General features: G+C 26.9%; 3 protein-coding genes across 4 annotated transcripts; 2 read left to right on the top strand and 1 right to left on the bottom strand.

Annotated features, from left to right (window-relative positions):
- The first annotated feature begins 8467 nt into the window (after window positions 1-8467).
- On the top strand, window positions 8468-14061 carry LOC101492157 (phosphoethanolamine N-methyltransferase-like). 2 transcript variants are annotated; one of them, XM_004512688.4, is made up of 12 exons: window positions 8468-8644; window positions 8987-9105; window positions 9923-10060; window positions 10282-10419; window positions 10745-10888; window positions 11408-11518; window positions 11632-11773; window positions 12364-12644; window positions 12889-13050; window positions 13286-13339; window positions 13424-13498; window positions 13816-14061. In XM_004512688.4, the coding sequence occupies exons 1-12, from the start codon at window positions 8617-8619 to the stop codon at window positions 13912-13914; spliced, it is 1491 nt and encodes a 496-aa protein (XP_004512745.1). In that variant the 5' UTR covers window positions 8468-8616; the 3' UTR covers window positions 13915-14061. The 2 variants fall into 2 exon arrangements, with proteins under 2 accessions (XP_004512745.1, XP_004512744.1); XM_004512687.4 differs by having other exon boundaries at window positions 8482-8644; window positions 8984-9105.
- A 1177-nt stretch (window positions 14062-15238) lies between these two features.
- Window positions 15239-20444, top strand: LOC101492730 (uncharacterized). Its single transcript, XM_004512689.4, has 11 exons — window positions 15239-15387; window positions 15489-15581; window positions 15787-15851; window positions 16858-16912; window positions 17737-17820; window positions 18014-18098; window positions 18189-18284; window positions 18743-18927; window positions 19001-19089; window positions 19967-20066; window positions 20200-20444. Exons 1-11 carry the CDS (start codon window positions 15337-15339, stop codon window positions 20242-20244), a joined length of 948 nt encoding a protein of 315 aa, XP_004512746.1. The 5' UTR covers window positions 15239-15336; the 3' UTR covers window positions 20245-20444.
- Window positions 20445-20922: 478 nt separating this feature from the next.
- LOC101493281 (uncharacterized) lies at window positions 20923-24002 on the bottom strand. The gene is made up of 5 exons (XM_004512691.4): window positions 23768-24002; window positions 23624-23673; window positions 22582-22708; window positions 22064-22168; window positions 20923-21782 (listed from the first exon to the last, which is right to left on the bottom strand). Exons 1-5 carry the CDS (start codon window positions 23880-23882, stop codon window positions 21160-21162), a joined length of 1020 nt encoding a protein of 339 aa, XP_004512748.1. The 5' UTR covers window positions 23883-24002; the 3' UTR covers window positions 20923-21159.
- Between the last annotated feature and the right edge of the window lie 3310 nt (window positions 24003-27312).

Genomic DNA, 27312 nt, shown 5'->3' with positions numbered 1-27312 from the left:
TTTTTTTGCAGGTTTGTGACATTTCTTGTGGTGACATTAATACTTACACACATCACTCAACAACATATTTCATTATGCAATGCAATATCATACTAACTAGACTCTTCAATGATATGTGGTACCAAACTACTCTAAAGTACTTGACACAAAAATGGTATTACGCCACTAGTCAAGTGGACACACACCCATGTCCTTGTTGACTCTCTCAACTCATCCAAGACACTTTTAAGTCTAGTCGATGTAATCGTTTGTTGCATGGTAGTTTTTAGCAATAGAGTGCTATCCAAGCCACTTAGGCATTTCTCACTCTGAATATGTTCTAGGTCATAACGATCGTCACTAATAAGGCTCAATACTGTGTGTATTTTTTCCAACACTGAGTCGTTAAATCCTCGCATCGCTAAAATCATGCATGGAAAATGTTGATTTTGAGACCCTTATACGATTACCTTTCTCCCTTCAACATCCTAAGTCACTCTTTTTTTAACATCATTAAACTTATCGATCAATGTAAAATAGTATTGTGAAATATATATTTTTCCATTAGTGAGACATGGGTTAAGTATATCACATTTAAACAATTTATGTATCATATTCTTACAATTATATCACATTTATGTCACAACAGAGCACATAGAGAGATAACAAATGATAATATTCTAGATTAACTTATCATGTCCTCTTAATTCCCCAAACACTAAATTGAGTTCAGTATTATTTGTCATAAATGTAACATTTGTCCTAAATGATACACTATATAATATATATTATACTTCATTGTTTCTATTTATAAGTAAAAGTGGATCAATAAAAATTGATATATTTAATCCAAAACAACAATGTAGTAGTAGTTTTTTGTTGTTGTTGAAAAAACCAATATTATATTGATAGCGTTAATAATTGTTAAAATAGGAATCAAATTACTCCCTTATTGTGACTCTCTTTAACTATTACTTCACTTCTTAACTTATCTATCTCAACCATCAAATCAACTTTATATCCTCTATAGTAGTAGTTCTAGCGGTAACAACTACAAAGCAATTGTTAAAAAAAAAAAAAAAAACAATTGTTCACAATATATAAGACCATGCATACATTTTTTTACGAAAACCATGCATACATCTTTATTTACATGTTTATCTTTTTTATTTAATAAAATATTAACTTTTTCAAATATATATACTTTAATATAATAAAGAATACGAAATTTTGACGTAAACTTTTTTCTTCTAAATTTATCTTCTCTTATTGATCAAAAATTGAAATCTTTTAAAAAAAATTACAACATTTTTGTAATTTTATTATTTTATCAATAAACGTGGACACGTAAATATGCAAAAACATAAATAAAAGCAAAAATCTATAGATCAAGTAATAACAATAACACAAACATAAAATAAATAAAATGTTTCATAATTTCATGCAAGATACTAACAAATGTTACGTATCCATATAGAAGTTTATGAAAATCTAGACAAAAACCCATATGACAAAAAAAAAAAAAAAAAAAAACATAGTTAATAATTAATCCAAAGTGGAAAAGTACACTAAAATGAAAAGGCCAATACTAAACAATCCAAATCAATGTCAAATGCATACTATATATGTTATAGTCGAAGCATATTTTATCCAAAGTGAAAGTACACTAAAATAATTAAAAACAAAACACTAAAAAAAATCCAAATGATATAGATTCATAATTTATTCATGCTAGTAGAAAAACCGAGTAGAAGAAACCAATTAAGTCTAACAAATCCATCTCTTCTTTCCATTATATTCATCATCATTGGAGAAAGGTAGAGATTAAAATTAAGGTAATTCATCATCATTTGGAAGAATTGGAATGAACAAACCCATTTTCATTGACATCGATTAATGACAATCTTATTACTACTATTAGTTTTGAAAAGTTGTTGCATGAAGAGAAGTTAATCATAAGATTCAGCTATAAGTGGTGATGATGAATTTTGAAAAACAAGGTTAGATTGGTAATTTGAAGAAGGGTCATCAAAGATTGCTGAATTGGGATGAAATTAGTCTTGGTGGTGTTTTTAGTTTTAGTTAAAAACTTTTGATTTAGTTTTAGTTAAAAACTTTTGATATAGTCTTTTGAAGTATTGAAGGTTCACCATTTGTGGTTTGAGGTCTTTTGTCCTTGAATTTTGTCTCCTATTTGTTGCATTTCAATGATTCTTTATTATCAAATTTTCCCATAATTCTCTTTGTTATCTATGCCCAACGGTTTCCAAATTTGCCATGAATTTCTACTAGTATCGATCCTCTCTTCTTTTTCACTCCAATTATCTTTATGCAAAAATATTAAGTGTATATTAGGTTTTTATATCTATAAAATTCATATCTATATAATTGCCTTGTAAAGCGACATGTATACTAACCAAATTACGAGACAATTAAGAAAAAAAAAACAAGATACAAACAATAAGACCAAAGAAGAATATCGCATCTCCATTTACAGTGGGTTTCAAGGAGAAACAATTTATTTTACTTTAAAAATTAAGTAACTTTTTTTTTTATATAAAAAAGAACATATAAAAGCCTACTTATAAGTCAATTGAGGGAAACATTTTTTGACAAAAAATGAAGAAAAATTAACCATATTTTCTACGGACAAAAAAAAAAATCAACCTACAAAGATGTTGAAGTTAGATCATAGAAAAATCAAATTTAAATTTAGATGCTTAATAATTATGAAAATCTAGATAAAATTTCAATGTAAAACATTTAATATCAAATAATTTGATTGATTGCTTCTTTTTTTTTTTTTGTCAAGATCTAAATCATTGCTTTATATATACACAATCTATAGAGAAAACATATCAAAAAGTTGCAAGATTAAAGAAGTGACCTACTTTAATATTAGGCCTTAGATGATTATGCCATCTCTCTAGACATTGTTTTCCAACTCTTCCTTTCAACATCTCAACTATTTGCGACCATTTTCTTACACCATGTAATGTTGCTTCACCAATTCAACAATTTCCTTTGTTTTTATATAACAACAAAAAATAACAAAAACAACTTAAAATTTAGTCAAAAAAAAAAAAAAAACTCATACACTCACAAAGTAGGTAGACACACATTAAATTTCTCGAATTAGTATATATATCAATCCTTTAAATGCCGTTAAATAGTGAAAAGTTTATAATTTTATAACGGGTTAAAATACGTCTTATACTTTTTTAATAATATTTTTTATTTATAAAGAAAAAAACAAATGAACACAAAATATTTTGTTTAATTTAATTACAAAACCTATCTTCTTTATCAATCTATTGTCCTTAGATCAAAGACAAAGAAAACACTTTCTTAGATCTTCTTCCAATGAATGTTAATGGAGGACCTAGTGGTTTTTGTTAAATATTTTATTATGTTCATTCATATTAAAAATTTGTTTAACGATCATAATGGACCAATTAATGAGAATATTGACATAAATATGACTTAATTTTCAATTGTCAGTCATTATAATATATTTAAAATCAATCAAGGGTATACAATTTTTCTTCATCATTTATTTCTTTAAACATACACAATATATATGATTCAAGTTGTTTGACTCCAAAATTTCACAATTATATATTAGTTTCATTATCATTTCTTCAACAAGATTCTAAATAATATATACATCTAGCGAATAAAAAAATTTATTACATAAATTTAATTGACCTAGTATAACTATATTTCAAATAAATCTATACCTAGATCATCAAATTATTTTTATATGCAAATTTTTTTTTAAAGTTCAAGTAACAAAATTCGAATTTTATATGACATAATTGTAAAATAATCATTAATATTATTGTTATTAATAATAATTTCTTGTTCTCCAAATCTAAAAAAAAATAAAAAATAATTCCTTTTGGAAATCGTTTGAGAAAAAGTTGTCTTTGAAAATAATGGTTATTTTTTTCAATCCCTACTTTTTTTGACACAATTTTCAATCCCTACTTTTTTTGACACAATTTTCAATCCCTACTTTTTTTGACACAATTTTCAATCCCTTACTTGAAGTATGGAGTATGGACAAAGGGTTTCAATTATTCATTTGTTGTTTTTTTCTTTATATAATGCAATGCTATTTGTAGCATAATGTCTCCCTTCTATCTTCCAAGGGCCAATTACCATTTTGGTGTCACCTCTCAATTATTTATATATGCTCTACTTTTCTTTCCATTATAATATTTGGCTGCATATGATAGTACTAATAATGCATGTGATGATTCTAATCGTTTATTGTCCTCCCCATTTCTCAACCACAATATTGAGATACCACTTTGGATTCTGATAGAGATGGAAATTTTTGTCGTTATTCTTAAGATTCTTTTGCTCCATAAATTAAATTATGTGTAAATTCACATGAAGCGTGGAACATCATAAAAAAAAATATTTTATATAATTTTGTGAGAATCTATTTGAACTTCAAAATAGAAAAAGTACTCGGTCTAAATTTGGACTAGATGCATCTATATTAAATAATTTCATTTTATTATCAAATATATATATATATATATATAATATTAAAAATAAATAAAATGAATCTTTTTAAGCATACTCTATTTAATAATTAAACTTAATCAAATAGATCATTAACATAGATAAGTTACTTATTTTTGAGTGATTGACCTTTTGCAATATTAATATTTATGTTGCTTTTACTCAAACATATTATAGTATGTTTCTAAGGTTTGTCTCCAACTATATAACATGTATTGTGATATGGTTCTAGAATCATTTTGTAAGTATATATTCGAGAGTAAGGTAAAAATAAATAGAGACTTAAAGTTTACAAAAATTTAGTCTCATCTTAATTACTACCTTGTACTATATATAAGAATGTCCAAAAAAAAATTTAAAAAAAATTTAATTTATCAATAATATACAAGATCCTTTGATTAATGCACAAAAATTTTAAAAAATGGTTTTTATATTAAATTTATCAATAATACACATTTTTTTTAAACTATCCTTTAATTATTAAGCAAAAGAAATAGTTGATCTTTTGTTTCTTTATAATTAATTCCGGATAATTTTGTAAAAAACTAATTAATACTAATCGTAAAGAAGTACATGGAGTATTCAACCAATCTACAACGTAAAATAACCAAATCGAGTATTTTACTTACTTATAAAGAATTATAGGGGTTCAACGTCGTCCTTCAGAATTTAAATGCTATGTACGAAGGTTGAACTTTGTGTCCTATTTTTTTTTATACAAATTCTTTATTTTTTTATTTAATATAATAAGTAAACATTGAAAAAAATCAAATCCAAACTGCGATAGAATTATAGCAAAAGTAGTTTTACAATATATTTATCAATACAAATATTGCTCCAAAAAATCTATCAATCTGGACATCTTTTTATTATATTATATTTTATAATATAAATTTTTTTTTTGATGTCCCTAAAAATTTAGGTCCTGTGCGGTCCCACAGTCTTCACATGCTCAAAACCGAACTCATACTCCTTTTGATGCAAAGTATAAAAGAAAATTGAGTTAACAAAAAGTTAATATATATAATTTAAAAAATAGATTTGATAAATTTATTTTTATAGACTCATCTTCTCTTATATTTGAAAGAGAATACAAACATAATTCAACCCTAAACATGAGTATCATAATGATTTACATATCAATGATACTCCTAATTTAAGCATGAATTCAAACACCTTTATTACATAAGACTTTTTACAAAGCATCCGAAGTACTGTTGCTCAAATCATGATGAAGACCATGTGTAAATGTTTTTTTTTTTTTTTTTATCTATGATATTGCTACACCACAACTTTTGGTACTTTTTTTAATTTATTTATTAATCTATATTAAAAAAATTTAAAATTTAGTCAAAATTTGAATCTGAATTTACTGTGTTATAGAAATTTAATTCATTTTATTAACCTCAATTTTCATCGTTTTTGAAATTTTAAAAATATATGAATATATACATACCTTTTTTATAGTGATTATACATGATTTTTTATTTGAATATCTTCTCTTTATTTAAAAATAACTAAAATGTCCTATTTTTTATCCTATGATGAGATCGCAATTCCAGGATGCTACTTGCTGAATTTTTTTTTTATAATATTTAATAGAAAGTTGCATTCCCATAATACGATTATGTATTGATTTTGAAATTTTTTTTTCTTTCTATTTTATTAATTGGAAAATTATTTATTTAATAAATTAAAAATAATTATAATATTTAAAACAACAAAATACTATTATTTTAACGACTTCCTCCTAGTTTGTAGATGAATTTAAATTATTTTAACAACTCTATCATGTTTTGCAAATAGAATAGCAATTTATTATATTTTGCTCACAACTCCCTCCTTTTTTTTTCTCCATATTTAATAAATAAAAATTAATAAAAATAAAAATAATTATAATTAAAAAAAAGTAAAATATATTAATAACATGAAACAAAATACATTAAATTGAAAAATATATATATATCAAAACTAACACGGTTGAATAAATGTGTCAAAACAAACAAGATAATGGAGATTCAATTTACCAATCACCCACCAATCACTTTTTTTGCGGCTAAATCAATTTGTAAATTAATGAGAAAATTAATCAATTTACCAAACTATATTTAATGAGAAAATTAATTTTAGTAATTTGTGATTAACCGATTTGCTACTTAATGCTACCTACCAAATTGTAAATATAATTTACCAAATTTCTCATTTTAGCAATTAATCAATTTACCAAATCTGCTTCTTACATTTTTAGCAATTTATAAACTAATCAATTTACTAAATCACAAATTGATTTAACCGAAAAAAAAGTGATTTGTAAGTGATTGGTAAATAGGAGGAAATTGTGAACAAAACAAAATTAAGTTGCTAATTTATATTCAAACATAGTGGAGTTGTTAAAATAATTTAAATTTACCTAGAAAATAAGAAAAAATTGTTAAAATAATATTTATTTAAGCACATGTATTCCACCACATTTTTTTCTTTAATGTAACGAATTTGATTAATAGTATTTTATTTTTTAAAAATTTATAATTATTTTTAATTTATTAAACCAATTAGTAAAAGGATTTTTTATTTGAATATTCTCTTTTTATTTAAAAGTAACCAAAATGTCTTACTTCAAAAAAAAAAAAAACAACCAAAATGTCCTACTTTTTTACTCTTCACCAGGTCGCAAATATAGGATGAGACTTGCTGAACAATTTTTTTTTTAACATAGAAGGTCGCATTCCTAGGATGTCAATGTAGTTTGGTTTGAAATTTTTTTCTTCCCATTTTACTAATCAAAAAATTGTTTATTTAATAAATTAAAAATAATTATAATATTTAAAAAATAAAATACTATTATTTTAACAACTTCATCTTATATTGTAGATAAATTTAAATTATTTTAACAACTCTCTCCTGTTTTACATTGAGTAGTAATTTAATTATATTTTATTCACAATTTCCTCATATTTTTTTAGGAATCTAATAAATAAAAATTAATAAAAAAAGATAATTAAAAAAAAGGTAAAATATACTAATAACATAAAACAAAATACATTAAATTGAATAAAAAAAATACATCAAAATTAACGCGGTTGAATAAATGTAATAAAACAAACCAGGTAAATCAATTTTTTTTGCTGCTAAATCAATTTGTAAATTAATGAGAAAATTAATCAATTTTCCCAATCACATTTTAATGAGAAAATTAATTTTAATAATTTATAATTAATCAATTTGCTACTTACTACTACTTATCAAATTGTAATTAAGCATTTAGCCGTTGAATGAACGTGATTTGGTAAACGTAATTTACCAAATTTCTCATTTTAGCAATTAATCAATTTACCAAATCTGCTATTTACATTTTAAAAATTTGTAAATTAATCAATTTACTAAATTACAAATTAATTTAGCCGCAAAAGAAGTGATTTGTTCGTGATTGATAAATTGAACCAGCATTACCTTATTTGTTTTGACACATATATTCCACAACATTAATTATTTTTACTAGATAGATCACATCCAATGAAAAAATCATTTTTTTTTAAATATTACAATTATTTTTAATTTATTAAACCAATTAATAAAATAAAAAAGAAAAAAAAATTCTTCAAGTCGTATGATGTGGTTGTGACCTCATGAATGGATCAAAAAGTAGGATATTAAATTTTTTTTTAGTGGGGGCATTTTGATTACTTTAAAAAAAATGGTATTCTAATAAAAAATCGAATTATACATTCTTAAAAACTTTGATTATCCCTTAAATGATATGACATAACTCTATTAATTACTTTCCATTTCAAAAATAAATTTCTTAAACCGACAATAATAGTACTCATTTGATTATTAGCAAAAAAAATCTTTCAAAATTCTTAAAAAAAATTGGGAGCCCTGTGGAAGCTTTCTTTTAATGTGTGCACATAAATATCTCCTTTAAATTTCTCTTTCTTGTATGATGGTAAGTGTTTTATATAAGTACCATTGGAAGGATAGGAATATAGCAAGCTTATGAAGGCAACAACAACAACATAACTTCCATTTCTTTTATCTCTCTCTCTCTCATTTTTCTTCTCCATTCTTTTCTTTGTTACAATTTTTCTTCTCCATTCTACCATGGCCAATTTGGAAGCTATGACACAAGGTGAATTATGTTGTTAATTATAAAACTGAATATTATCAAAAAGTACAAAGTTGTTGGTTGGTTGGTGTGTTTTTCTTCAATATATTAATATATTGCACAATATATTAATATTATATAAATACCATATTATGTTTCTTTAAAGCATACCATATTATTCTCTCCGATTATTTCTACAAGAGACAATTAAAATAAAATGTATCTAGATTAAATATATTTAATTTTTATTAATTAAAATTTAACTTAATTATCTCTTATAAGAAAGAAGTATATTATATACAAATTAATTATTATATAAAATATATATAATAATTGGAATGATTTGATGATGTGGTGTTGTAGTAGAAGAAGATGAACGTGAAGTACAGAGAAATTATTGGAGAGAGCATTGTGCAAATTTGTCAGTTGAGTCAATGATGCTCGATTCAAATGCCTCCCATCTCGACAAAGAAGAGAGACCTGAAGTATGTATTATCTTTGGAATCAATTATAAAAAAAATATTCTGGAATATTATTATATTTATTATAATTTAAAAAACATAAAGTACATGTAAGATTTTAGTAAAATGTTTCTGAGTAAAAAATTAAATTCAGCAAAAAAAAAAATATTTCAGTAAAATTAAATTTAAAAAAAAAAATAGTAATAGTCGACATTTGGAATTTTTAAGAGGTTTATAATTATATTTATGGATTCATTTAGTAGTGTCAAGGAAATTTTTTAAATATAAAATTATTTTAATACTTATTTAATTTTTTTGCTATATTTTATTAATTTATAATATTAAAAAGTGTTGTAGGTTTTTTTGAAAATAAAATGATATACAGTTGTTTCATAATGATAATTTTGTAATATAAATATGATATATATCATATCATATAATGATGAGGTGTGTATCATAAAAAAATAATATTATTTATTTGTTATCACATATGTATCAAACACATAACAAAATAATATTTATCATGTCATTATTAAATTTTTTCTTTATTTGTTTTACATCATATTATATCATATTTTTATTTTATCTTACGCATCAAACTCATCCTAAATAGGTATATATATTTCTTTTTTCTTTTGGACAAAATATCCGTACATATACAGTTAAGGAAAAAAAATACTAATATAACAACTTAATTGTCTGTTTCAAAACAAAAACAAAAACAAAAGTATCCAATAGATTTAAAGAATTTCAATTCTTTTACATATATATAAAAAAAATTTATCATTTTTTGATTGCAGCAAATCCTAATTTGTGGACTTATGTATTTTAAATAACATAGGTACTCTCCCTATTACCAGCATATGAAGGAAAATCAATTTTAGAGCTTGGGGCAGGCATTGGAAGATTTACAAGTGAATTGGCCAAAAAAGCAGGGCAATTACTTGCTGTGGACTTCATTGAGAGTGCAATAAAAAAAGTAACTTTAATTTCTTATCCATAATTTTAAATTGTGTTATATGATAGAGACTTTAAAATATACAGTATTACAGTTATAATTGCAATTGTGAACTGCAATTTAAAATCATTAAATTAAATGTTATAGCTTTGAAATATTGATAGTTTATATTTGTCAAAATAAAATTAAAAAATCATATAGTTGTGAAGTAACTACTTGAATTTCATATAATACTTTTGCAGAATGAAAATATTAATGGACACCACAAGAATGTCAAGTTCATGTGTGCTGATGTCACATCTCCAAACTTGCATATTTCTGAAGGATCAGTTGATTTGATATTCTCAAATTGGTTACTCATGTATCTTTCAGATGAAGAGGTGACATTTTTGTTATTTTTATATTTAATTAAAGCTTATAATTTTTGGATATGGTTAGATTAGATCAGAATACTCTACGATTGAATTTTTGGATATGGTTAGATCAGATCAAGATTGAATTGTTTGCATTTTATTTTTTATTTGAAATTTGATTTAATAAAATTGAAATGTGAACTGTATGATCTTGATTCTGCTGAGTTCGGTATAATTTGACTATTGACAATTTGAATCGACAATTTTTCATTTTTGTCCCCTAATGTACTTTTCTAACTATGCTCCATTACTAATTTTTTAAGGCTTTGATTTTTCCATTGATTAATTCCAGGTTGAAAATTTAGCTGAAAAGATGGTGAAATGGTTAAAAGTTGATGGATATATATTCTTTAGAGAATCTTGTTTTCACCAATCTGGAGATTCAAAGAGAAAATACAATCCAACTCACTATAGGGAACCAAGATTTTACACTAAGGTTTGTTATGAGTCTAATTATTATTCTCTTAGAAAAAAAACAATTTTTTCTTAAAGATGAGGTTTTCATCGACCTAATTTTGGTCATATGGAATGTTAGAGATATTTGTTTTATGGAGATAGAACCTCTAGACTACACAAAGTAACCTTTGATGTATGATTGAACTTTTTATTCGATATATGTCTTAAATTTAGTTGTGTCTGGTGTGTGATAAATGTTGGTTTTCGATACGGACACAAGTCTGACACGTATTATTACATTTAATTATTTCTATTTTTTTGAAATATATTATTAGTGTCTATATGTCGGTGTCACTGTTATGTGTAATGTTCGTGTGTGTATTGTGCTGCATAGTATTCAACTAAACATGGTTGGGAATTTTGATGATAAAGAAGTTATAAGGTCAATGATTAAAGTCAATTTCTTAACCAAATTATCATTCATAATCCTGATTTTCTAAATTAATTAGTATTGTTGAAAAGCTTGATTTTGATCATTACCTTTCCACTTTTCATGTAGGTATTTAAAGAGTGCCATATGAGTGATGATAATGGAAATTCCTTTGAGCTTTCTCTTGTTGGCTGCAAATGCATTGGAGCTTATGTTAGAAATAAGAAGAATCAAAATCAGGTGACATGAAAGGTTTTATTTATTTATTTATTTTAACTATGATATGATCTATTATTTCAGCTTATTTAACTGATATACAATATATGATTAAACTAGAAACTTTTGTCATGTAGATTTGTTGGCTATGGCAAAAAGTTAAATCACATGATGATAGAAGGTTCCAAAGGTTCTTAGACAGTGTTGAGTATAATCATAAGGATATCTTAATCTATGAGAAAGTTTATGGTCAAGGCTTTGTGAGCACAGGAGGACTTGGTAAGAATGTTCTTCCTCAATGATACCATATGGTTCTTATCATTTACATGAGCCATGAGCCAATCATTGTAAGGAAGGAAGGATTGAGGAAAGTTCTTTTTTTTTTTTTTTTTTTTTTAATTTCTCTGTTCCTAAGAGAAATTGTCCTAATATTTTGCAGCTTGATTGATAGGTAAGTAAAATCCGGCTAAAGATAGTTTCAAACAAGTTTAAACTCGAAATCTCCTGAATTAAGGAAAGTTAAAAAAACATAATAGACTGATTTGCAGTCAAATATTAATGCTATGACTACAAGTTTCTATAAAAATTCATTTTCATTTAGGAGCATGGTTTTGTATTGACTTCACCAGTAAACCATCAGTAATAATGATTGGAAATATTATAATCTAAGTCGTTTATCAAAATACTTATATTTTCGATAATTGTTATCGATGGTTCATTGGTAGACGACGTTCAAATAGCACATTCATTCAGATTCAAATGATGATGTCGTTTGACATAACATGGTATTTATTGTGATTACATCTCATGCTTAAATCATATGATATCAAATACTTCTAACATACAAGTGCTTATATTTGCTTGAGCAGAAACAACAAAAGAATTTGTGGCAAAGTTAGGACTAAAGCCAGGTCAAAAAGTCCTAGATGTTGGTTGTGGTCTTGGAGGAGGTGACTTTTACATGGCTGAAAATTTTGATGTTGAAGTTATTGCAATTGACCTCTCCATAAATATGATTTCTCTAGCTATCGAACGCGCAATTGGACTCAAATATGCAGTTGAATTCGAATGTGTCGATTGCACTAAAAAAACATATCCTGAAAAGACATTTGATGTAATCTACACTCGTGACACTTTGTTACACATCAAAGTAAGAAAGTACATTTGATTTATTAATTACTTTGTAGATTTTATAAGTATATAGTTAATCATCCATATATAGTTTTATATATTTATGCATAATTTAAGATTTTAGTTCGAACAATTTTTATTGAATAATGATACACTTTTGTACATTTCAATTTATATTCGAAGAATTTTATTTAGTATATGCTTGAAATATTCTTTCATTTTATTTGTAACATTTAATTATTAAATTCTTTTATGTAATACAGGATAAACCAACACTTTTCAGATCATTTTATAAGTGGTTGAAGCCTGGAGGTACACTTTTAATTAGTGACTATTGCAAAAGTGTTGGAAATCTTTCAATAGAATATGCTGAGTACATTAAAAAGAGAGGATATTATATCCATGACATGAATGCATATTGTCAGGTATGATAACATAAGTTGTTGGTGCCATTATCTTGAAATTATTCCTTTTATAACATGATATTATGTGAGTTATGTATTAAGAGTTTGATTTTGTAACTTTAAAAAATGAAGTTTAAATTTTTTTAGAGATGATTATAAATGATCATTAATATCACTTTAATTAATAGTAATAATTTTTTTTATCCGATTTTTGTTTTGTTTAAATAATACTAATCATGTTCTAAATCATCCACAGATGCTTGAGAATGCTGGATTTGATTATGTCATTGATCAAGATCAAACAAATTTGGTTTGTCACACACTACAAATTACTTTGCTTGAAATTTACATTTTATTGACCTTGTGTTGTTCTGAAATTTTTTGTTTATTTCAGTTCTTGAAAACTCTACAAAAAGAGTTAAATTCCCTTGAGAACAAGAAGGTCGATTTCATCAACGAATTTTCGGAGGTGAATTTCTTATATATACTTTGAATATAACTAACTAAATACGTTTTCCATTTTTATTTTTTATTAAAGAATTGTCGCCTTATTTTCGCTGTTACTATTTTTTAAATATTTGTAATACAAAATAATATAAAAAATTTATTGTCTCTATATACATATTTGAATACTGAAAACAAATTTAAAACAAGGTTGCAATTTTGAAATTGAAAATGAAAACAATACATGCAAAGAGACCAAACAAACCCTTACATTTTGAGGTACTTGTTTCTTTTAGTTTCAATTTCAAAGCATTAATTACTTATTGAAATCTCTACTTTTAGGATGATTACAATGAAATTGTTGAAAGATGGAAGGCCAAGAAGATGAGAGGTGAAGCTGGTGAGCAAATATGGGGACTGTTCATTGCCAAGAAAATTTGATGCTTCTTTCTTATGTTATCATGTAATGAATGCATTTAGATAAGTGTGAACAACCTTCCATTAATAATTGTTCTGCTTTTAGAATGGATAGTTTTGTATGCATCCTATTTTCTATTCTATATGGAAGTAATTGTGATGTTCACTAAATTATTATGGTTTTTATATATACATTACTATTTTTATTATCAATAAGCAAAATGCATGTCTAGCTTAGAGGTTGAAAGGATTTCCACAAATTAAAGAAGCTTATGCTTTTATGATGTTGTGTCAAATATTTCTTTTATTATTAGTGATAATTTTACAATTATCATTAAAGAGTTTTTTAAGCAACCTTTAAACACTTAGTGCCACACTTTCTAATAATATAATACTATGATTAATTGATTTGATTGATTGCAACAATACAAGATAATGACATATATACACAAACCTACATGTCAATTCAACAAGTTAATGAAAATAAAAAGTAAAAGAAAATGAATCAACCTAAAAAAATAGAACGTTCTAAAGAATTTGATTTCGAACTTAAATGTTGTTAAGAATTTGAATTCGAACTTAAATGTTTATTTGAAAAACAAAAATAAATGTGTATTCATTGACACCACCTAAAGTAAATATACTTTAGACTTAACAAATTTATTTTAGACTTTGGAATGGCTATTAAATCACTTAAGAAGAGTTATTATTGAAATAAAATATAAAAATATGATAGATCTTTTTACCACGAGTAGCTCTAATATTTTAAAAATATGTGTTATTATTGAAGTTTATAAAAGAATAATTTCTATCATTCCAACCTAATCAATATTTATTAAGAAATAAACGAATCAAGATGTTGATACATTAACTAGAGTATTTTTATTCAAACTAATCTCTAAATTAAGTGCAATTTTTTATGGATCATTCCTTTGATTATCAATGAAATGCCATGATCTTTTTTCCTCAAAATAAAAAACTACGATTTTGTCTAAATTGTACTATTATTAAATTATTTTTTGAGTCTTCTGTTTATTGAATTGCATAAAATACATTAAAAAAAAACTAGCATTTCTATCTCCATTATCTTAATCATTTTTTTCATTTCTTTATTTTTACAATAACTTTTTATAAATTTGAAACTCTTAATTGCTTTTCATATTTGAAAGAAAAAAAGCCATTTTCCATTAACGATGATGCCAACACAAAAAGCTTAAAACTCTCTCTCTCTCTCTCTCTCTCTCTCTCTCTCTCTCTCTCTCTCTCTCTCTCTCTCTCTCTCTCTCTCTCTCTCTCTCTCTCTCTCTCTCTCTCTCTCTCTCTCTCTCTCTCTCTCTCTCTCTCTCTCTCTCTCTCTCTCTCTCTCTCTCTCTCTCTAAAACTCTCTCTCTCTCTCTCTCTCTCTCTCTCTCTCTCTCTCTCTCTCTCTCTCTCTCTCTAGTTGCCATGTCCGTTCACCTCAAACTCTCTCGCTTCAATCGTATCTATCGTCCTTCCGTAATTTCACTTCTCTCTCTAGACATACACTTATTATATACAAATATGAATATTATGTGAATTAGACCCTGAAATTTTTTCTTCGTGATTTGAATTTTCAGGAACTTCTAGAAGGAAAAATAATTCTAAAAACACAATCTTCAATTTCTCACTATGGAATTCGTCTTACTATCAAAGGATCCGTCAACTTGCAGGTTCCATTCTTATTTACTTTCTCATAAAAAATAATGTAAAGATGTAAACTTTGTGCTGAAAATTATTCCACTTTTCAAAAATTTGTTTGACCCAGTTGAATTTGAACCAAAGGGTATTCGAATTTGGTTTTAGTAAGTTATTGGTAGTTTGGATTTTGGAATTTTGTTTTTGTTGATTTTTGTTGTGTTATTGGGTTTGTTGAAGGTTCGTGGAGGATCAGCTGGGGTTGTTGAGTCATTCTATGGCGTTATTAAGCCTATTCCAATTGTGTAAGTCAATAAATAATTTCTTGAAATAATTGATTTTGTACATTCATAGGGAATTTTCTAGTAGTTTGATAAGTATACATGAATAGTATAAGCAATTTTTAAGCAGAAATTTAATCAGGATCCAGTTTCTCTAAATGAATTGTTCATTTGAGTTTAAAGTGAGTATTAACAGCGCTAGAAGGAGATCCTAAGCCATGCATGAGGGCTGAGAAGCTCTTTAACTCCTTAGCCTTGATTAGGGGATACTGATCTGGTTCACTAAAAAGTTTCACATTGTTTGAGAATCGAGGTTAAGACTAGTTTATAAACATTCATTCTCCTCGACCGATTTAGGCGCTGTTTAACTAAGGATAAAACTGTGAGGATTCACATATGAGCCAAAGTGGACAATGCATCGGAAAAGCTGTGCAACCGACTTGAGATTGGAACCATTGATCAATGGTTGATTACATGAACATGTATATAACAAATTGTGGACTTGTTTTTGTTTGAAATATTAACCCTTTATTTCCTCGCTTTAGTCTCTACTTTAGAGGAGTCAAATTCATCTAATCGTATGGCATCATATTGCAATACCAATACCATAAACAAATATTAAGCAGTATTATTATCATTGGTAAGAAGGGAAATTGTAATATTGTAATTAAACTTCTTTGTAAATTTGTTTACATGAAGAATGTATACTTATTAGCATTAATTGATTAGTGAATATCTTAGATTTTTAGTTATCCAAAGATTATGTAATGTTGCCTCATAAAAACTGTATCAAGTCAGTATTGTAATGTTAGGGGATCCTATTTACACTATTCACTTTTGTTATTCATTTTATTTCAATTCAATTTTTTTGCCAAGCCATATCTAAATAATTATCAATGTTTTCTACCATATTCAATTAACACAATGTAGTCTTGTTGTACGAAAAATCTGAAACTTTTCATGATGTATTAAATTCTTGTGCTTACATTAGGACAAGTGCACATGATTCTTATGATTGGCTTCTTAACAGGAAAAGGACCGTCGAGGTTAAATCTTCCGGAAAGATTGGTTCGGGTACAACAGAGGTAGTATATCAATAGTGAATGAATGTAATAGTGTGATTGCTTATGTAGATTTTTTTTCTGGTATTTCTTAAGGTTAAATCATTCAATTGAATGCCATTGCCTATAAATACCAAAGCACAAATTCTATTATTTATTGATAAAGTATTGACCTACCCAAATGAGAATTTTTGGTTCTTTGTCAACTTTGAAATTCCCATCAATGTCTGATTTCTGGACGAGCATCCAACTATAAGACACAAGCTTTTTATTGATACTTTAAGAACCTATTTGGATAAATAGTTTAACTAAGCGCTTATGCTATAAGTGCTTATGTATAACCTATTTCTATAACAATAGATAAAATAAAGTCAACTTATTTTATATTAGCTATGTTCATAAGCTATCCAAGAGAGCTTACGAAAATGAGCTGAAAACAGCTTATGAACATGTCATAAGTTGTTTCCACAAACTCTCCTAAATAGTGTCACAAATGCTTATAACAGTAGATAAGTTCAAACAAGCAAATTCAAACAAACCTGAATTGTTGCTATGTTATATATTAAGTAGCTTTCTCTGTCATATATAAGATTTTATCCAGTAACTTTTTTTCTCCTCTAAGTTTATCAAAATATTTTTCATATATACATGAGTTTTATTTGTGTAGATTTTCTGAACTAATTAGGATCTCTGTCTTACAGTTTTTAAATAGCATATCAAAGTATCTTTATTAGCATGTTTTAGTTCTTTTCTTTACCAATTATTATTTTGGAACACTTTAATAACCTATTTGGTTTATATTACCTATTTTATTGTGCTCATTGTAAGTTTTGCAATCTTTATGTCAGATACCATTTTCATTGAATCTTAAACAAGATGAGAATTTAGAAAGATTTTATGAGACTTTCCATGGAGCAGATATTAGTATCCAGGTAAAATGTTATTTGAAAGTGCTTTGTTGTGCAAATGATTGATAAGATGAAATTATTATTTTTCCGACTATTGTTTTTTATTTCTTTCATTTTACAAAAGTGCATTAGCAATTTTGTAAACTCATTTTTCTTTCGTTTTTGTCGTTTTAAATTTTGCGTAATTTAGCCAGTTGGTGATTGATAGCATCTATAGTATTTGTTGACTGTAGATATATCTCGCGGATACTTGCATAAATCATTATCAGCAACGACGGAGTTCATTATCGAAAGTGATAAAGGTATAATTTTGTTCGCTCCTATTATTTATTTTTATGTATCTGTGAATGATGAAAATTATTAGTGTCTCTTCTGTTTGTGGATAATTTCAGGTGATCTTCTACAAAGACCGATTTCTCCCGAGATGGTTATCTTTTACATTACGCAGGACACTCAAAGACATCCTCTTCTTCCCGAATTAAAATCTGGTGTGTTGATTATCCTTCAAAGAATGTACATGTTATCTCAGTTTGATTATAAAACATATAAAAGAAAAGAAATTTGTGCAATTGTTTCATGCCTTAAAATTTCACAATTTGTAACTCCCATCTTATTTGACGATATCAATTTTTTCTTAATCATAAGGGAAATTTTCAGCAGTTGCGCATTTGAATAGCTGAATTCTATTAAGGATCTATTTGAATTGACTTATTTGTGTTTATCTACTGACAAAGTACTTGTGAGACTGTTTGAGAGAACTTATGGAAACAACTTATAGCTGTTGTGAAAATAGTTTGACTTTATTTTATTTTTTATTTATAGAAATAGCTTCTAGATATGCTAGTGCTTATACTAAAAGCACTTAATTAAGTTTTTTATCCAACCAGAGTGTGTAAGCATCAATGAAAAAGGATCACGTGACTCATGAAAATTTATTGTTGAATAGGTGGTTTTCGAGTGAGTGGAAAAATCTGCACTCAGTGTTCTTTGTCTAGTCCTATTAATGGTGAATTAACTGTCGAAGCATCAGCGATTCCAATTCAGTCTATTGACATTCAGTTATATCGCGTTGAATCCATTCTTCACGGAGAGAAAATTGTGACTGAGACCTCTTTGATTCTAACAACTCAGGCAAGTGATAATGGATTTGTGTAACAGCATGTCACTTTACAACAAGTTGTTTATTCTCTCTTTGATTGAGCAGATAGCAGATGGAGACGTGTGCCGTAATTTGACTCTGCCTATCTATGTAATACTTCCTCGTCTTTTGACCTGTCCAACAATCTTTGCCGGGTATGTGTTTCGTTAATGATAATTCTTCTCTAATGTGCATTTCATAGAGTAAATGGTATATCCATAACTAAACACACCCACATACACAAGCATGTGCGTGCTCGCGCACACTCACAATGACTCAAATGTTTGACACTAAAAGGGTGTTTGGAAGAATTTATTTGACTTACCTTATGACATAAGTGTCTTTACGCGCAGTTTACTTTCATTCTCCCTCCAATTGTAGAAATAAGTTATACATAAGCTCTTACACGGTGAGTGTATAATTAACTTATATATCCAAAGCCCTCCTAACATTGTTTGGATCAGTGTTGTTAATCGTAGATCGTGGAAAATATCAGTTTGTTCAAATTCCTCTATATTACAGAGCTACAACGTTGCTTTAGCTATTATTTCACAACACTTGGTATTAAATCACGTATTGCAGAACAATAATGATTTGTTTGAATTATGATATGCTATAGTGCCAATATAGCCACTATTTGTCAACACTAGTTTGGATAGTTCCTAGCTTATGGAAGCTTCTCAAGCAATATAAGTTTATAGTTCTTTAGTTACAGAAAGTCCTTATTTGTTTATGGAGAAGTTAAATGAGAGATGTTCTCAAACAATTGAGATGCAAAAACTAATTTCAATTTGTATAGAAGAATCTATTGTTCAAAAAGCTCAATACTTATTGCAAGATTCTTTCAATATTTCATTGTTCATAATTTTATAGAGAAGTTTATCCAAATTGCCTTGCCTCCTATTATATATGCAACTTGTTTGAGTTTGGACTTCGGCATTTTTCATTTCATAAATATCTTCTCATGAACAACTTCATTGATATGGCATACCGAATCTTAAGGACTCACTGTGTTATTGTATTTTCATGCAGTCCCTTTTCAATTGAGTTCAAAGTTGCAATTGTTATAAGCTTTCAGTCAGAGCTATCAAAATTGCATAAGAAGTCCGACTCGAGAACTCCGAGACTCTGGGTAGGTTCATCTTATTGATGTATAATTACATGTTTATATTATATCAAATAACATTTTGAATTCTCGTTCTCATATCATTGATCAGTCTTCACTTTGAAGGATCATTTACAATTTTCTTGTTCTGAATTTTCAGCTGGCAACGGAAACATTACCGCTCGAGTTGGTTCGGGCAATGTAAGATATGATGTTAGGTTTCTCAGAATACAACTTGACTTGAATTTGTGGATATAATTATGAGTTACTAATGTAACATTTCATTTAGTTTTGATTGTATTTTTGGCTATATGGCTTTTCAGTTTCATGAAATGTAATTCAATATTACTTGTGCAACTTTTTCAAGATGAACTACAGAAACATTGAAAGCATTCTCATTCTCTATACCTGTGCAACATTTAATATATTGTAACAGGAGACCATAACAACTGGTTGTGACAGTCAAGTGAATTTGTTCGCATAATCATTTTTTTTTAGTTTAGTAAATTTGTATTTGTATTGTTCTCCATCGATGTATTCTTTAATTTAAATAAATAAATATTACTTTTTAGCAACAAAAAAAAACTCATAAAGCTGTCAGAAAATATTCAATTCTCCAAGATAAATTCATTGAATATAATTTCTTAGGCGTTGTTCCATTTTATAAAGGGAAACTATTCTGGAACATCAAAATTTTGGTGTTAAATGTGCAATTGATTTTTGTGTATATTTTTAAAATGTACGGAGTTGTAGAAATAATAAACAATAATGTGGTATACATTTAGATATACCAATATGAAAATTGCATAAGTCAAATCAGTACCAGCTCACAATTGTAGAGACTAATTTTTCAAGTTAAATTCGACTAAATAGACAATAAATCTATAATTAGAAAAATGAATATTTAGCGGATTAATTTCGCTGTATGATGTCTAAATTTAGGAGTTATAAAATAAAACAGCCCATGATGTGCTCATAAAACTGACTCAACCCTTCAGACAATTATTTAAACACAAGTAACAATTTTAGGAGCAACCAAAGTTTTCAGGTTCTAAAAAGCCATAATAAGCAGAACAAGTCTACCTTATTTCACTACTCACTCCAACTCTCCAACAATATTTCATTCAATTGAAAACTCAAACAACATAGAATGTTGATACTTCTCACCCGGTCGAACCACGACAGACGGAAAATTCGACTGGTTTATAGCGTCAGGGAATCCTTGTGTCTCAAGACATAATCCGGCATGCTTTCCATATATAGCACCTTCTTTTCCTGATACATTGTTGACATAATTTGCAGTGTAAAATTGCACACCAGGAGCATTTGTCCACAAGTTAAGTACCCTTGAACTCGACGGATCCCTTACTTTTGCAGCGTGTCTCAAACCTGCTTTCTCTTCACCAAAATCGAGTACGTAATTGTGATCATATCCTAATCCAACTTGATTAATGGTGTCACCTATTCTCTTCTCAGATGTGAAATCAAAAGGTGTACCCTTCACTGGCATGATTTCGCCGGTCGGCACGGTATGCTGATCCACAGGAGTGACATGGTTAGCCCATATCTGAATTGAATGGTCAAGTATATCCCCTGAGTTATGGCCGGCTAAGTTCCAATAGGTATGTTGAGCTAAGTTAATGATGGTTGGCTTGTTCTTTGGCACTCCTTCCATGTCGAGCCTCAGAGTCGTGCTTGAGGTGAGCGTGTAAGTTGCGGTAACAGTGATGTCTCCAGGATAACCTGGTGATAGAAAACAAAAATAAGACAAAGGGAATGGAAGATCATAGCAGTGTTTTAAAAACCGAATAGGACAGTTCAATCGGTTGAACCTGGAACCGGCCTTTACTACGACGCAAATATAGCAGTTTTATCGCAGTTTCATCCCAGTTCGAGCAGTTAAAGGTGGTTGAACCATGACCAAGAGGTCTCGTTGATTCAATGTTCAATTCAGTTTTTAAAAACATTGGAACATAGTGATTGCGATACTTAACAATGAAAGAGAAATTGGAAATAAACACTACCTTCCTCCCCATCATGACTGTCATACTTAAAAGTGATCGATGGAGTTTCGCCTTTTTTATATTCAATTACTTCCCATACCTTCTTATCAAATCCAACATTTCCACCTAAAATTTGGACAAGAATCAGGAAATCAGCAAACAAAAATCATAAATTGTTGTAAGAAAATGATTTAAAACTTGCGATTCAATGTAATTTCCAATTCCACTTAATATCTACCACATTCGTATGTTTATATTATACACAATACATGAATCTCTGATATAACTGGCATGTGAATCGCACGAGTACAAGATCTAGTTATTGGTGAAATTTGAAAAGAGAGCACAAAATATAGTATACAGATATAGAGATATATTAACTAAAATAATTCATAATCATTATAATAAGACCCTAATCAGATGAATATTATCTAATATAAGCATTTCATAATCTGGCACTTTGATGCCGAAACATACTTTTGTCAGCATAATCTAGAAAAGCTTGAATAAAGGACTAAGTGTGTTCATAGAATTGATACCATGGAGACTGTTTGGGGGTCTGTTGAGAGGCAAAGAGTACTCAACACCATCAAGTGTGAACTTTCCACCCTTAATCCGGTTCGCTACCCGACCGACGATGCAGCCAAAATAAGGAGCAAGACCTTTCTGCTTGCAACAAGCAACAAAAAAAAAAAAAAATCAGCAAATCAATCATACCAAAATCTATACACCCATGCTTACATCTATACATACACGTATGTACATATATGTCTGTGTGTGGTTTGATATTGTCGTCCTCACCCGTAATTGCAACCGAAAATTGAATTTGAGACCACATCAGTAACATATATCTACAATTTTATGCAACTTTAAGGATTGTGACAGTAATCGGTTTGTGACTGCAATTTCAAAAACAAAGAGGTTTTCAATAAAGGTCTGCAACTGTGATTTAGACTGTGACATATCGATTTTTGAAATTGCCGAAACTGCAATGACTGCGATTGAGGCTGGCCGTATTTTACCGCAACTCTCTACAATATCAAGGATCGTGACACTACTGCAACTGTTATCGTCTGTTTATAAAGAACTGACAAACACGACATTACACTAATATTGAGACGTCAACACTGATAATCTTTTGAAAAAATGAAGTAATCGAATGTAATCACAAGTCGTGCTAGTGTTGGACACACCTTCGATACCTCTATTTCAAACCCTCACAACATCAAGACTTTTGGGACCTAAACAACAATATTACAATTGCAATTGCAGCTGCATTGACAACATTTGTTAATGCAATATCAAGGATCGTGACATAAATAACCGCAATGTGACTCTGACCACAATTTAAAACCTCGATTATAACCATGATCACACTGTAAAACCTTATCTAAAGACACAACTCTAATTTCTCATAGGATTTTCAACGTTGAAGCTTGAAAGGTAGAATTTTGAAAAGTGACACATAATACCCATGAGTGACATTGGTAAATCCAATTGAAAACTAAACAACCCAATTACACATAAAAACTAAAAATTAGAAAGAATAAAAAAAGGTTTTTTTTTTTTGTAAATTCATACCTGATAAGATTCAACAGAGTCAAGTCCAAGAACAACATCGGATAAAACACCTTCAATGTTAGAAACAAAATCATCAATCAATTCAAAGCCACATCAATAAAAAATAAAATTGAAAATCAAGAGAGAGAGAGAGAGAGAGAGAACCATCTTTGCCAGGAACAGAGAAGGAGATGATAGTGCAACCGAGATTGGTAACAAGGAGCTGCATGGTTCCATTGTTGAGTTCAAAGATCTCAGCTTTTTGGGTCTGATCCGCCATTGAAGGAAAAGGGTATGTGAAAATTGTGATGAAAAGATTAACAGTTTGATGAGTTACTGATATCACACTCTCCGATTGAGAATGTTATTATGTGTGAGTTACGAGGTTGTTGTCTTTAACGGCTATTGGTTTTTATCACAAACTGTGTCGGTTATATTGGATTTTCCATTTTACCCCCACATTTGTTTTTAGTTAAAATATAATTTTAATCTTTTATTGGATATTCTCTCTCTTCAAATAATTATCGTATTTCTAAAAAATATTTATTTTATATTAATTATCACTTTTGACTGTAAATATACTTTTAATTGTTTCATTTTAATTATATCATATAATTTAGATAAGATTATTTGATACCGATTTCAACATTATAGATGTCACATGTGAACCTTTCATCAATTCTACTTTTGAGCTAAGTCAACATTTAAAGACATTTCATTAAAAAATCAACAAAAATAGACTATATATATTATATAAATAATTTGTAATCAACCAATTAATTACCTATTAAACATCAATAAAAGTGATAATAGACAATAATATTTTTTCATTTTTGACAGATGTTCAATTCATATATTATCCTAATCTATTTTTTAGTTTTAAATTTTTTTTATAATATTATAAATATTATTGTAAAAAATCATTTAAATTTTTTTAAGTTAAATAACAATTAACACTTGTTTCGTTTTCAGTAAAAATTAAAAGTAATTTTTAGATAATTTTATAGTGATTAAAAAATATATTTTTATTTTATAGGACTAAAAATAAATTTAACCATTTATTATATTACAGTGTTTTGAGTGCGACGTTGTGTTATCCGTTGTCTTGATGCATTGTTGTTTTGCTTTTCATTTTGTTGCGATATTTGTTTTGTTTAAATTAATATATTAACATCAACTCGTTGTAAATTCAAATAATAATTTTAATATCGTCAACAATATAGATCTAGATGGATTGATATTTCATACATTTTTATTTTTGTTATATTTGCAAGTAATTTTCAATTTAAGTTATTAATCTGAATATGGTTAAATTTTTTTTAGATTCATTTTTATTTTATTTTAGGGAATTTAAATTTATATTATTTTGAATTGATGTATTTTATCAATTTAAATTTAGTAGAACAATTAATTTTTAGACACATCGTAAAATTATACATTTTCAATTATAGAAATGATAAGTTTGAAATTGGATGGTTATATAGATAAGGATAATGCTGAATCTGACGAACGGGTGAAAAACGAAAAGCAAGAATTAATGCTGTCCATTGATTTCCACCAACCAACGATCATGATTGAAGTCAAAGATCGAAAAAATAGTTTTTAATTTCTTTAAAATCGTACATACACACATTATTGTCGTTCTTGTGAAAACCAATTCGTAATATATAGCAGTATAGATAAAGAGAGTAAGTTTTAAATTGAATAATCATATAGATAAGACATGTCATTATACTAATAAAGACATTTTAAATGTATATAATTCTATCACAAGATAATTTTATTTTTTATATAATTTAATAAATTAATATTTAAAATTATAAAAATATAAAAATTAATTGAAATTTTAAAATAAATAAATAAATATAATTTACTTACAAAAGTATTTTTTTCATTTATGTATAATATATAGTATATCTTTATTTATATTTTAATAAATAAAATATAATTATTTAGTTATTGGTAATTTTTTAAAAACAAAATTAAATTATTTATTTAGTATTGTCAATAAATAATTTTAAATATAAAATTATTTCATTAATCATTTAATATTTTTGTTAATTTATAAAAAAGTTTAATATGTAGTTGGTCAGAATGGTCAAATATTTTTGTTAATATGTTTTTTTTTTTATGAATAAATCATAAATGTTTAAGTTAGAAAAACTAACCACCGTCCACCATGGTAGTGGGTTGAAATAAGCAAATGAATTAAATAATGACACACAACTATTGGTCTTTTGTTAATGTTTTTTATCGTGACAATAAACATTTTTTATATAGGATATATTATATCATGTCATCATGAGATATATATTAAATACATGGTAAAATAAAAATATTGTTATTTTATTGATTATCATGTATATTTAATAATATTTATCATGTCATTATATTATTATATCCTTACTCAATTTTATATCATATCATATGTCTATTTTATCATGCGCGACACAGATACTAAATATCTTAGAGATATATATATATATATATATATATATATATATATATATATATATATATATATATATATATATATATCTTATAGTAAGGTTTAATCTAAGCACCTTTAGGTTACTTATATATATTATCTATGACATTATATTACTTATTTCAATTTTAGTAAAAAAAGTATTTAAACTTAAATAGTTCATAAAAAATTTCAACAATTATTTTAGATCCCATAAACATATAATACAATTTTTAATTTATATAAAATTATCTTACAAATAATTTTAATTTTTATTGATACAAAACATATTTATAATATTATATAAAATAGGTGAAAATACAAGTCGAACTCCGGCGAGCCAACCTATTTGTATAGAGAAATCTCTTCTTTTATGTAAAATTCAATATCATAAACTTTTATTTGGAGTTAAATTGTAATAAAAAAATAGTACATATCTCTAAAATAAGCAACAAATCTTAAATATATTCTAACAAAAATATAAATTATATATCATAATGATATTTTATTCTAAATTTTAAATATGTTTAAATTTAAATAAATTATTTTCAATAAATTTGGACATGATTTTCAACATGTTTAACAAGGAATAAAAAAAAATGTTTGAAAGAAAAAAAAAAGAGAGAGAGCATATTTTGGCATGTAAAATGAAATTGAGGAGTTTTTATTTTAGTTAAGAAAATGAGGAGATTTTTATATTTAAGTGTACTGTTTGTTTATATTTTAATATTACTATGATTAAATATTTTTTTAGGTTACATGTCAAATAAGATAAATATTAATTTTTTTGTCTGTAGTCGCTATAAACTCACATTTAACTGCAAGATTTCATATTCGAATTTGAGACAAGACGTCAATATTAATAATATCGATATTTGTCAGATAAAGTACAAATTAAGTGCAAAAAATATTGAATTTACTCCATATACAAGTTGTACACACTTTTAGTCTTTAAAAATATTATGTATTTTAAATTCTTGATAAAAACTACTTCATTTGTCTTATTTTAATTGTTTCATTTATCATTTTTCTCTATTTCATTTATCATTTTACAATATCACTACAACTTTTATTATTCCACATTTAATTTTATAGAACTTAATTACTCCAAAAATCATTTAAAGCCAAAGCAATAAATTTAAGTGCTACTATACAAAGAATAGAATTTAAGAATTTAAAGTATAAATTTAGTGTTTGGGCAATTTTATAGAAATACAAAAATTGTAGTTACTCTTATTATTAT

This window comes from Cicer arietinum, chromosome 8 (assembly GCF_000331145.2).
Source record: "Cicer arietinum cultivar CDC Frontier isolate Library 1 chromosome 8, Cicar.CDCFrontier_v2.0, whole genome shotgun sequence".
In the NCBI taxonomy this organism is placed as follows: Eukaryota; Viridiplantae; Streptophyta; class Magnoliopsida; order Fabales; family Fabaceae; genus Cicer; species Cicer arietinum.
This window is presented reverse-complemented; position numbering and strand designations above follow the sequence as displayed.